This window comes from Melopsittacus undulatus, chromosome 6 (genome assembly GCF_012275295.1).
Source record: "Melopsittacus undulatus isolate bMelUnd1 chromosome 6, bMelUnd1.mat.Z, whole genome shotgun sequence".
Lineage (NCBI taxonomy): Eukaryota > Metazoa > Chordata > Aves > Psittaciformes > Psittaculidae > Melopsittacus > Melopsittacus undulatus.
The window spans coordinates 81,109,888-81,122,960 of NC_047532.1; the positions used below are offsets into that span (position 1 = coordinate 81,109,888).

The 13,073-nt window shown below is 37.9% G+C and overlaps 1 protein-coding gene across 1 annotated transcript in view; it reads left to right on the forward strand.

The window, feature by feature from the left end:
* Nucleotides 1-13,073, forward strand: part of CHM (CHM Rab escort protein) — a 66,584-nt gene that overhangs the window by 6,215 nt on the left and 47,296 nt on the right. The window contains exons 2-3 of the mRNA XM_031048298.2: nucleotides 5,462-5,528; nucleotides 12,938-13,010. Coding sequence (XP_030904158.2) covers nucleotides 5,462-5,528; nucleotides 12,938-13,010 — 140 coding nt within the window. The remainder of the gene's footprint in view (nucleotides 1-5,461; nucleotides 5,529-12,937; nucleotides 13,011-13,073) is intronic.

The following is a 13,073-nucleotide window of genomic DNA, read 5'->3' on the forward strand; positions in this document are numbered from 1 at the left end:
GCAGAAGTCAAGTAACTTTAATTATTTTGTAAAGCCTTTAAAATCAGTTGGCTTTTAAAGCTGAAGAAGTTTCCTAGCTTAGCAGTTTTGTCTAAATTTGGTTTTGCTGTGTTGAAACTAGAAGTGGGATTGGTATCTTGATAACGGTATATAATGTGTAGATATTTCCTCTCTGTCTTGCTATTTACATCTAAGATGCATTATTTTTGAAAATGGCAGTATGGCTGATTTTGCTTCATAGGGAAGGTCCAAAAATTCACGTAGTGGAGATTGTCTTGATCCAAGGCTGCTTGAAACAACCAGATGTAGACTTCAAGGTCAGCTTGTAGCAGCCACCTCTGTGAGATTTATTGAGATTAATGTGCTTCTTGTATATCCAGGAAGGCTCCAATAGAGAGAGAGTACTTAGGCAGCTGGCAATGAAAGCTAGTGCTACCAAAAGTGGGACTGTATTCTTCATCATGACATTGTCATGAAACTGGTATTCATACTGTCTGCTGGGTTACTTCATTCTGGGGCTGCAACTGATTCTGATGCAGTCCCAGAATCTCTTGCAGCAGGTGTCTGTAAGTTACACATAAAAGTTCATAGGACTTATGTCAGTTTATATGTGCTGGAGTTGGCCATGTCTGCATGTTTGCTCCTCTAAGCAGAGCCAGCTTGTTACAATTTCATCTGCTTGCCAAATTTTTTCAGTATTTTCCCAGCAGGTTGTAAGAAGTCCTGAGAAGGGCAAGTATACAAGTTGGTACTCTTCCTGGACCAACATTAGAAAGACCTAGAAGTTGGTTCACTTTGACTTTGCACCTCTATTTCAGTGTAGCAGAGTCATGTGTTTGTGAGAATACACATCTTTTCTGGGTAGGTGTCAAGAAGTACCTATGAAATTCTACCTATTAGAACATGTTAGTGACCAACATCACTAATGAGTAAAATCTCTCATTTTATACATATTTTTCTATCCATCCAAAAATGTGATGTCCTACTTCACTGAAATTTTAAATCGGTGTTTCCTTGAAAAGCCCAGAGAGGCTAATTGACTTAATACTGCATCTGATAAATGGAGGTTTAGTCAGTGGAAAAAGAAGGCAATGGCTTTAAGGAATGATGATAAGATTTCAACTGCTACCAATCAGTCCTCCTTCATGAAGGAAAACTCTTTGTCTTTGTTTCTCCTAGTAAGGAAAATGAGGTGCAAGACAACATAATGCAAATGTTTCATGTGTAAGGGGGAATATGAAAGGGCCAGGAAGCTCAGAAAGTGTTTATACTTCTTGATAACATGCACGGCTATTTCTGATCTGATTCTGCCTCACATGCTTCAGAATCAGCATATTAAATTGATAGAAGGATTGTATGGACTCCTTATTCCTCTACATAAATCCCTCTTAAGCTGCCAGATGTTTATGCATAGCATATTGAAATCTGGGCCTGTTCCTGCTTTCTTGTGTTTGGGGCATGGGTTTCCTATTTAGACTTCTAATTGCCTGCCTATCTAGAAATTGTCTGGATTTGGAAACTTATTTGAGAAAACATTCTTTTGGAGTGGCCCTTTTCATTTCTGATACAGTAAGATGGGATGTGTGCTGTGTTTCACATTAATATGCATGATAGCGTATCATGAAGTTACTGGTTACTATTAGTTGTATTGGAGGGCAGATATCTTGATAATTCAGTAATTTGATTATTGATTTTGTTAGTAGTATAATCTTTTATATTTATTTTTAAATAGTCTAAAAGGAAATGTAGATTCTTATTTAGATCTTGCTGTTCTTTAATCCAAGTTAGTGGATCCAGATAGTTCAAAACCATGAAATGTTATGAGTGACACAGGTTGCAGTGCTTAGTCCTTCATCCTTTAAGCTGGCAGAACCAGAAGCTGACTGTTCCCCGCGAAGTATGAATGGCAGAAAGTGTTAGAATAATCCTCCTTGGAGATAACCAGCATTAAGCATAAGTGAAACTTCAGAATCAGCACTAGGGATATAACCTTTCCCCTGGAATTCTGTATTAAGTCATTGTCTTCGAACCTAACGGTAAGAGAGGTTTGAAGTCTGCTGTGGCCCGTAACGAGGGTCTGAACACATTTCAAAATTTTATTATAATCCAGCTTAGAGGTTTTGAAAAGTCAAAGTTCTGAATAGGGAACTTCTTCCAAATAGGAACAATTTATACAAATAATATATTTCTCTTACTGAGTAATCTGAAGGGGTCCTGTTTTGCACAACTGTGTGAGCATCCTGTATTAGAAGATAGTGCAGCTTCACATGATGCCATTAAATAAATCTCTACCATTTCTCTAAGTAGGCTTTTCCAAGTTAGTTATTTTTTCATGGGTAAAGAGGGACTCTTTATAACTATATTATAATAGTATGCCAGAGCCTTCTTTCTTGGAAAGGGCTACTATAAAGTAACCATCATGTTGTCCAGATCACATGTAGGAGTAACTTGCATTTGAAAAGGCTACCTATTTTCAGTGTGCTTTTATTTCTGTTGGAAAAGTCAGAAACTGGAGCCAAGGCACTGTCTTATTTCTTTGGTTTACTGGGGTTTTGTCATGTAAGAATAAATGGTGTCTTACTTCATCAGGTTGTTATAAGAGCCCCTCCAAAAGCTAAAATGCATGGGCCTTGCCTTCCTACACCTTCTCATTGTGTTGCCAGCGGGTACTCGAGGGGGCCACAGTATCTTATAAGCAAAGGGTTGGTGAAGAAAATTGATGCCAGCTTTCAAGAGCAAGGAAGCTAATTCAGGGAACAATTTCACCCAAGGTTAATGGAAGAACAGACCTCCAACACAGTATCAATTGGATCAAGCTTAAAGCAATCAGTTATGCCCTAGTAGCTATAACTCCAGTCCTGGTCAGCCAGGCAGCACTGGGGATGTTTTACAACACTTTCTCAGTGGCTTTTATCAATAAAGAAGGAGAAAAAGTTTCTCAGTTCCATTTCTGAAGTAATATTCTTTGTGCCCAAATGAGGGAAAGAAAACCTTTTTCAGGAACTACAAACAAAATAGGAATTGTAGGTTCCATTCCAGATAGTTTATAGGAGAGCAGTGAAACATATGAACACTTCCAGAGGACAGCTGAACATGGAGTTGTGTTCACGGAATAAGGCTGTGGGCATCCAGGACCTTGTGACAGCCTGAAGCTTATGCTGTAGTTACAGACTTTCTCCTTGTTCAGCATGGTCTGCGTTTTGAGTTCTTAAAAAATTCAGCTCTGAAGACTGTTGGCCTTTCTAGAGTGTGAGACAAGTATCCCAAGAACTGGTGCAATTTTTCAATCCCTCTTCCTACCCCCAGAGATTAATTCCTTCACTTGCTTTGGAAGGTCGGCAATGCAAAACCATTGTAACTTTTTCTGTGTTAGCCATTCAGAAAGGGATTTTCTTTTAATCCATTAAAATAGGGTGTTTAACCCGGAAAATTTGCAGGGAAGTTGTAGCTATTTTCCTGGAAATTTCAGCATGTCTGTGTTAACCCTCCTTGTCTGTTGATACAAATGTTTGTACTTTCGGACTGTCAACACCACCATGAAACTAGTCAGAGGAAACCTTCCCATCTGTGTGATGTGAGAGGAGGTCAGAAATGGCTGAAGATGAGGATAAGTAGGTTGAACCTCTTAATTTTGGTCATTGTGTTTTGCCTTTGCTGGCTTAAAGAATTCAAAGCTGTGGTCTTTATCAAAGTCAGTGGATGTTTTCTAGACTGCAGTTCAGATTCTAGAATACTAAATATTAGCTCAACCATTTGAAGTTCTTTTTCCCCCATCTTTGAGTATTAAATTGTACTTAATATCTCCTGAATGTCCAACAGCTTCTTACTTGAGGCAGCTGAAAACTGATGCTTTTACAGGAAGTGAATAGTTGTCCAGTAATCTCTAATGTACTGCGTTATGTATTTTAAGTGAATCATCAGATGGCAACATACTGACATTTCATTTGTTTGTGAAGGCAGAATTGTTTCTGAAGAAACAGACAACTGCAGGCCTGAAATTCTTGTGCAGATGATGTTTGGCTCAAATCTAGCTAGAGAAGTTTGTGCCCTATCACACCTGCTTTTTCTGCTCTCAGTTCTGCCTCTCCTCAGTTGTAGTGGTACAGCTGCTTCTGGTGCTGTGCTGTAAATCTGATCACTCCTTTCACTTTGTTTAATCTCATCCCTTAATTGAATATGCAGCCTAAGTGTCTGCTAATACCTAGTCCTTTAGATTTTAATCGCTTTTACTGATTTACCTGCTTAAACAGACAGTAGATAATTTAAAAAGAGATTTCACCAAAGCTAGTGCCATACAGCTTTTTAGAGACTGAGTTATACTGCTTTCTTGAATCTAGTCAGAAATCAAAGTCATCTAACTGCATGTAAAAATCTGGTGAGTGGGAGTAGAAGCTAAAGAACAGCCTCATTTAATGACTTCCCAGTTATCATCATGTGCCATTCCAAGTGGGTTTTGCTGATAGAGAAATATCACTGGCCTTTGGTGTGTGGCTTTTGGTTTGCTTGCTTTTTGGTGTTTGTTTGGGGTTTTTGGTTGGTTGTTCTTGTTGGTACTATTGATCTGAGTGTAGTAAAAACATACTGATTTGGCAAAGAGTGTGTGATGTGGGAGACATTGATAGGGATACCACATTAAGGACAGCTATTTTGCATGTGTTCTGTCCCTAACACCACCCTTGAATGTGAAGTGAAGGTACTCTTGCACTGTCAGTTTAGCTTTAATGTTTGCACTCAGGTCTTGGTCTGCATACGGTATTGAATGTGCTCCTGGGCACTCGTTTGGAGCAAAGCAATTAGTTTACTCAGAAGCCGAGTCCCAGTAGAGTTCTGAGGTCTGTTCACACTAGAGATGTTTGCCAACAGATGATATGGAGGAGATGGCTCTGTGCAGGATTCTGCTGTCTGCCATATGCAACTGTTTAATGCCACCCTAAGAGGTTGATGCCTTCATGTTCTCTGATGCATCCTTGGACAACATACCAGGGTATGCAGCACTTTACCATAAATTTCTTTATTTTAAACCACAGTTTTAATGGATTGTTGCTCAGTCATCACATTACGTCAGCCACTTTGAAGTGACCAAAAATAAAACAAAAATGACCTCAGATAATGCCTATCTGTATCAGGAGGACTACAGTTACAGAGCATCCCATTACAGTTTGGGTATCATTGTGCTGGCGAGTGCTCAATCTGTTCATGATAACAAGGTGTCTGGAGAAGATACTGGTGACAAGCTTTAACTCAGAGCTAGTCCTGTTTGCAAGTGAGATGCGCCATACAATTATTTAACATGAAATAGTGTTCATTATTTTTATAGCATGAGAGTATTAAAAATTTCATTGACTCATATTATAAACTTTGTTTTATTTAAATCGTCTGTTTCTGACCAAGTTCTAACTCTACTTAATTTTTTAATATATCTTGGCATACTGAGTTCTAAAAATTGCATGTGTCCTTTCAGGTTTGCCTGAATCTATTATTGCAGCGGCATGTGCTAGAAGTGGCCAGAGAGTTCTTCATGTTGATTCGTAAGTTACTCCAACAGTTTTCCTTTTTAGGAATTAAACTATCTAGAAGTGTATCTGTGTCTATGTCAGCGTGCCCTTCGGGAGCTGTGTTTTGCGCTCATCTGGCATCAAGTAATCTTAGCTTCTGTCTATCTTATTTTTGGGGTGTTATAGCCATCAGTAGAACAGCAATTTTTGCAAGCTGGCTCAGTAATTTGGAACAAAATGATGTGGTCAAGGATGCTGTTGATGGCTCCTTCTTCCATTCAGACAGGAACGGTTACAGGTTTAGTGTCCTCTGTTAGCATTCCTGATACTAATTAAACCCATTCTGCTTTTGTCAGAATTGTTACCAGAACCATTATCATTTCATGACAAAATGTTCTATTAGTATCTCATTTGTATTAGATTGCTAACCAGAATATTAAACCATTTATTTTAGAATAAACAGATACAGAATGAATAAAATAGTCACATTTGGATTTAAAACTTGATGCATATGTTACCAGTAGACTACTTAGATTTTGTCAAATGAACACTTATGTTTCAGTTTTTCCCATTCATTGGTTATCAAAGTCTGTAATAATAGTCACTGGAACTTTGATTTCTTTTTGTGCTGATTTTGGCTTGGATAAAGTTCATTGCTTTCATAGTAACTGGTGTAGGGCTGTGTTTTGGATCTGTGCTGGAAGCTGATGATCATACAGGGATGTTTTAATTACCGCTGAGCAGCACTTACACAAACTCAAGGCCATTTCTGCTCCTCGCACCCCACCAGCGAGGAGGCTGGGGATGCACAAGGAGTTGGGAGGGGACACAGCTGACTTCAACTGACCGCAGGGATATTCCACATCACAGGCTGTCATGCTCAGCATGGGAAGCTGCGGGAAAAGGAAGGGATATTTGGAGTAATGGCGTTTGTGTTCCCAGGTAACCATAATGTGTGATGGAGCCTTGCTGTCCTGGGGGTGGCAACATCTGCCTGAGATAGGAAGTGGTGAATGAATTCCTTGTTTGGTTTTGCACAGCTTTTACTTTACCTATTAATGTATCTTTATTTCAGCCTACATGGGCTAATGAGTAAGTGGCTGTCTGGTGTTTAGTTGTTGGCTGGGGTTAAACCACAACACTTCTTCTGTCCATGCCTGTTTTTAGCTACGATGAAGAGCCTTTCAGAAATCTCACAGGAGGAGGCAATTAGAACTGCGGAATACAGATTTTGTTTATTACTGTTTTCACTTAAATATGCTCATTTACATTCACACATGCTTTTGTTTTTAATGATGAAAATTAAGGCTTCTTCTTTAAATTCCTTTCTTCTTCTCCTGTGAAGTTATTTTCCAACTCTAGTGCATGCTAAGGTCAGGGGAAGGTGTTTTTAACCAAGGTGTCCTTCACTTATATTAATAGTTGCTGTTTTAATTGATGCATGTGGTCATTGAATCATGGTCTAAAATCTGTATCTTGGGGGAAAAATAAAGAGAAATATTTATACTGCACAACCCCTTCCCCATAAATAGGGAATTTAAGGCATTTAAGCAATCTGCCTTTCATGTTTAAGTTAGTACCCTTGCAAAAAGGGCTACCAAAACCATCAGAAAGCCCTCACCCTGATACCATTTGAATTTTAAGTGAAAAGTTAAGTCTTGGAAAGCTTGCTGCAGATTCATCTGAATTTAAACATCTTAATTTTATCTACTATATGTCCGGATTAATTTACTCATTTCTGGATGAATTTTCAAGTTTCATTTTACCGAGGCAGCAATACAAGTGAAAATTCCTCAGCATCTATTCAGAATATCACTTTTTAACAATATATGTTTTTCCCTTCTTGAAGGATCACAAGTTTAAATTTTTTTCAGAGTATAATAAAATAAGATTTGGGGTTACAGAAATACTTGTTTGTATTAGGTGTGCTACTTTGATTCATCTTTTGTTCTCTACAAAGGTCTGAGTTAAGTTAGGCACACAGTATAGAAAAAGTATATGGATAAAGTCTTTGTTTATAGTTTGCTTGCACTTGTTACCTTGTGTGCATCATTTTATTACTTTTAATCTTCAGCCATGTTTGCATTTATCATAATATACTGCATAGGTGATTATGGAAGATAGTTTTGAAGTGGCCTATTATAAAATACTAAGTTCTAAGGTTGATTTATAAACACTGTCCAAGCATCGCCATCACCAGTAGCTAATCTTATTCAAAATAGTCACTTCACTGCAGTGTTGCCATAAATTCCTGTAGACTGATTTTAAACTAAAGTTAGCTTCTGCCAAATAGTAATTGAAGGAGCTCTATTTCTCTGTGCCAGCTATCTGTCTCAATAAACGTAAAATCTGTGGTTCTTTTCAGAGCTACATTTACTGTAGATATTAATGAGCTGTTGACATGTGAAATTTCAAGGATATTTTTTAAGTGATTTAGAAAAGTAATTTGCAATTTAAAAATGTGAAGATTGGCACTTAGGTTAAACTTGAAGTTGCTGAAGAAAGGTAGATCAAGACTAAAAGTTGATTACTTGAAGTGAATATACTTCCCATTCTGAGTGTTCCTATGCATAGGACTTTCTCCTGATGACTTGCTATGTTTTCTGCTTCTGGTCCTTTGCTTATTTGACTCTTGTAATTACATATCTTTTTAGCTATGTACTAGTTTGGTTACTGAGGATAAGGCAATTGGAAGCGAGGTATGTTTAGCTACATTTTTATTTTCAGCATCTGGTAGCAGTTGTAAACTACAGTTTTACTGTTTACATCCTTCCTCATTGACTTAATAATCTTTCAGTATAAAGTTTAATTCAAAGGCAAAGGAGTGGCAAGATTCAGGATTTTAACTCCACTTCTGTGCCCAGTTTGTTCTGCCTGCTTCTCATGTCTTGCTTTTTGACACTGGTTAGCTTTCTTACTTTTTTGACCTTTCTTTGCCTGTAGAGTACTTGAATGTTCCTTGTGTCCACAATCCTGTTTTATCTGAGCATCCAGAAGCATGATGGACACTCTCCTTGTACCTTCCCCCTCCAAGGTACCTGCTTGTGTAGTTCCACTTCTTGCTAGACAATCTCTCACTTTTGTCAGAACTTGTAAAATATATAATGTAATACAACCTGTGTCTTCATACAGCCTTCATTTTAATCTTTGACTTCTGTAAAGTGAGGTAGCTGTGGAAGTACCTCAACTAGAGAGCAAAAAGGTTGTTCCTCAAAGCAAGTCAATTTCTTTGCAAATAAATAAAGGAATTCCTTAACCTTCAGTAAGGGAATCTAGGCAAAAAAGGTACCTTTTGACCTTTTCTGAGAGAAGTTAGTTTTATTTCTGGGGGGTTTTTTGGGTATGTTCTCATAGCAAATGTATTGGAGAGTAGAGCGTGGTTTCAACCAGTCCATGTTAATTTGCTTTAGTTATGTTCGTATCCCAGGACATAACGTAACATAAGTGACTGCCACCATTACCCTTACGTTGAACTGAAAGATCTCAAAAGCTGTTTGGGTTAAACCCTTCCTCTTGGAAGGCAGGGAAGTATAGTCCACTTCTCGTGCTCCTGAACACAATTACTGTGCCAGAATGGCAGTTTTTAATACATTTGACCGTGTGCTCAATAGGTAGCACATGAAACTATTGGTTTGAAACATAAGTCATTTTGTGTTCAGATCCTTAAAATCGATGTGGCAGTAACTTCCTTTGCAAAAGACAGCTACTCTGATGGTTTGAGACTTCTTTCTGAAAGATCAAATGCACGACAGACACATACAGGCAGCTCGTGGGAGCAATCGTGAGGCATCAGCAGCTTTTCTTCAGACATCACTGGCTTTGACTGCTACACCATGGCTGTTATGACATGGCACCGAGAAGGGCAATCTTAACAAGCATAGGCTGTGAAACCCTTTTTCTCTTCTTACTTACATTTTACTTGTGTATCTCATGCTTTCAAAACTGTTTAATTTCTTAATTTGCAGTCTGTCTTCAGAAGGATGTGTTAGATATTCCCTTGGTTTTGATTCCAAGAATATTAATCATTAGGAAACAATTTGCAGTTTCAGTGTTCAGGACTGGGATTTGTTAATTCTTTCAAGGTATTTGAAGAAAAGTGGTGTTAGTAACTAAGTTAAAAATCACAAAGTAATGGGGGAAAAGAGAGAAATCAGCTGAGGTAAAACCATACTTGAGCTACATTTCCAAATCTTTGCAAAAATTACGTCAGCAGTTCTACTGCTTTGAAGTACAGAGTGGAGATTTGGTAAGTGTGAAGTAAAACCAGCACTATTTTAATTAATGTGAAAATCCAGGTAATACAGTGTCGTGGTTTAAACCACGACATACAGGAGAAGTTTTGAGCAGATGTAATCTAAGAAGTAACGTATGAGAGAAAAAGAAAACATCCATGCTCCAACTTGGCAGAAAAATTAATTTCAGCCTTTGCTGTTACACCTTCAGAAATGTTTCATATCTTTACTTGCAGGATAATTGAATTGCAGCCCTAGAAAAGGGAGAAAATATCTATCTTTGTAGTTTGCTAATATAACAAGAGACAAGAGGAGCTTAGCCCCTGAAATTTTGGGGACAGTATTGTAGCTTTAATTAGGCTTTGATCTTGACCATTACTTTAAGGAATTCCTCGGTTCATCTTCAGGGCAATTACAACAAAAATACTTGGTTACAAAGGGCTCCTAATTGTAAAATCATTAGTCAGCCCTTTCAGAATTCCTCTTCAAGATATTTACCAAAAAACTTTGCTCATTATGTCAGTAATTAGGTCTGCTCTACCTTCCTTCTGCAGGGTTTTCAGATGAGAAAATTAAGCCATCTTGATTCATCATGTAATGCAGGGTAAACTCATTAAAATTCCTGGGGGAAAAAAATCTGGAATTTCATGCTTCAAGAGAAAATTAATATTTGAGGTGGTATGGCATAGCTTGGAAGAGGTACTCAGATGCCAGAGAGGAAGGACAGCTGTGATTCATTTTCCATTTGAGAAAGGCCATACTGTCTTCTCAAAATGGATGGAGCAGCGCTTTGTTGAAAAGATTGATTCACCTCAATGGTGGTTAAAAAGAAAAGCACTTTCAAAGGAAAATCCACCTGATGAACAGAGGAAAGTTTACATCAGACGTGTCTGACAGCTCACAAATCAACTTTTGTAACTCTGTGAACATGACATTCATTTCTCTTACCGAAAGTTTTAATTTGAGGTACTCTAAATATGCATGAATTTATACTGGTATAGATTCAAGAAACCCAGTCCTAATTTTAGGCAGGTGTTTTCTGCAATTTCTGTGATCAATAGCCTTGCTTTCTCTGACAGCCAGATTGTATTCCATATTCAAGGAAACTTGCAACTAAAGCAGCAGATTCCCTTAAAAATAAATCTTCATGGCTTGTGTTTTTTGGAAATCCCAGAAGTGGCAGATAATATATGGATGTTGAACTTTTTAGTCAGTCATATCTTAAGCAGCAGAAATTAGCCTGCACCAGTGACAGCTAAAACAAAGCTGATTATCATTGTGTGCAACTATCAGTTACTGTTTTACAGAATGAAATTTGGCGATCAGTTGTTGAATATGTTTTATCATCATTGCTTTGTATTCTGTGTGATACCAAAGTGCAGTTCTTACAAAGCCTCACCCATGTCGTTGGTAATAGTGAGGTAAGTATGAACTCTGAAGGTGATTGGAGTTTTTGGTTGGTAATGGATCTGCAGATAGAGCTCTTCTGCTTAAAGTGACCAAGTTGCAGGGCAGACTGTGAGCATTCTCATAAAGTATAGAACCAGTCTTCCCAGTTGGTAGCCTTAAAAACACCTCATTCTGTTGTAGAAGGTGGCCTTATTAAACGAACACTGGATTTTGTTGTCTTTGCAGATGTCCTATTTATGTTCTTCACTATTGCCTTGCAGTAGCTGAAAGACTTTTTGAGGTCAGTTTCTAGTCAGGAGTGATTAGGCATTGTTTAGCAGACATCTGTCCTTCATATGCTAAGTAAGCAGCATGGCATGGAGCATCACCCTCTGGTTCTGCAAAGGGGCTGACACTCTTGATGAAGTCTTTGTCAGTGCAGATAACCCTTGTCAAAACCATCCCATCTCAAATGGTAGACTCTAACCTGAATTTAATTTTTCACTGTTATAACACTCACCTCTACAGTTTAAAAGAGGAGGAGGCTATAATAAGATTTGAAGTTATTTAACAGTCTCTGCATTAACCTGTAAAGTGCAAAACCCATCTTCCTAAATGTTGGCAGGTTTGGGGTATTTTAGTGTATGCACTAACACTAGATATCCATCCAAGAGAGTATTTTCATTATATTTCACGCATCTGAGGTGCCAACATGCAGTGTCAGAAAACAGGGCTAAATCCTCGAGTGACTTTTTTATTTATTTTGTGAAAACTGGTGATTTATTTTATTTTATTGCTCTAGATTTTTCCTATCAGAGCTGTTAAATATTTAAGCTGTGATATGCATGATGAAGGACGCTAATCCAAATGATGCTGAGAGAAATACACATAGAAATTCTTTAAAGGGAGAGCAGAGTCTTTGATTAACAGAAGAACAATTAATTTTCAGTGATTTAAAAGAAGGAAACTAATATTTTTCAAGCAATAAGGTGGTAAATATAAACTGAAAAGCACTTGGGGAGGTAGGATCATTTTGTACAAATCAGTTCCTTTGGCTCCACCTACAGTATATGCAGTTCAGTAAGAATTTTGCAAGAGCATCGTAACAGTCCCCAGTAAGTCTAATCTGTTCTGTAAGCAACAGATAAGCAATAGAGTGAACTTTCCTTTGACATAATGGCTGAGAGATGTGGTTTCTACTGTCTGGACCCAGTTTGTTCTCTTAACCCCCTCTGCGTATCACCCTCATGAAGCACTGTTAGTTCAAAAGTGGCATGTAATGCAATTACGTTAACTGCTACATCGGGTTCAGTCAGAAGCAGCATAACTGTGCTCATGTGACAAAACTGAGGTCCTGCCAGAACCTGATGCCAAAAACCTGAAGTGGGTTTTCTGAGAACTCCATTGAAACTTGTAGGCTTGTTGGCTGGGCTGCGCAGTAAGTGAAGGTATCTATAGTGATGTACGTATTGGTGTTAGAGGTGTACGGTCATTCTTGGCCAAGAAGCAGTATCATCTGTATTTTCCTCTTATTACATCCCATGTGCTTTCTTAGAGTTACTCATTTTGCCCTCGAAATACTTTGATTTTAGACTTGAGTCTGTTTGATCAGAGATGCATCCAAAAGAGTTAAAATGGAAATTTTGCATCTCATTGAGAGTTCTGAAATATTACACCAATTTTTGTATTCTGCATCTCTAACATCTGTCATGGAAAACATTGTGAACATCTCAAACTGTTGTTTTTTCTTGAAACCTGAAAAGGCTATGTTTTATCTGCCCATCCAGTCTCACTGTTGGTTTGTTGTTTTTTTATTTACAGGAAAAATTACTATGGTGGAAACTGGGCCAGCTTTAGTTTTTCAGGATTATTGTCCTGGATTAAAGAAAATCAGGTAAAAGATTCTTAAATTACTTCTTTTAACATTCCTTAAGGTTAAAGTTTGTTTGCATAATTT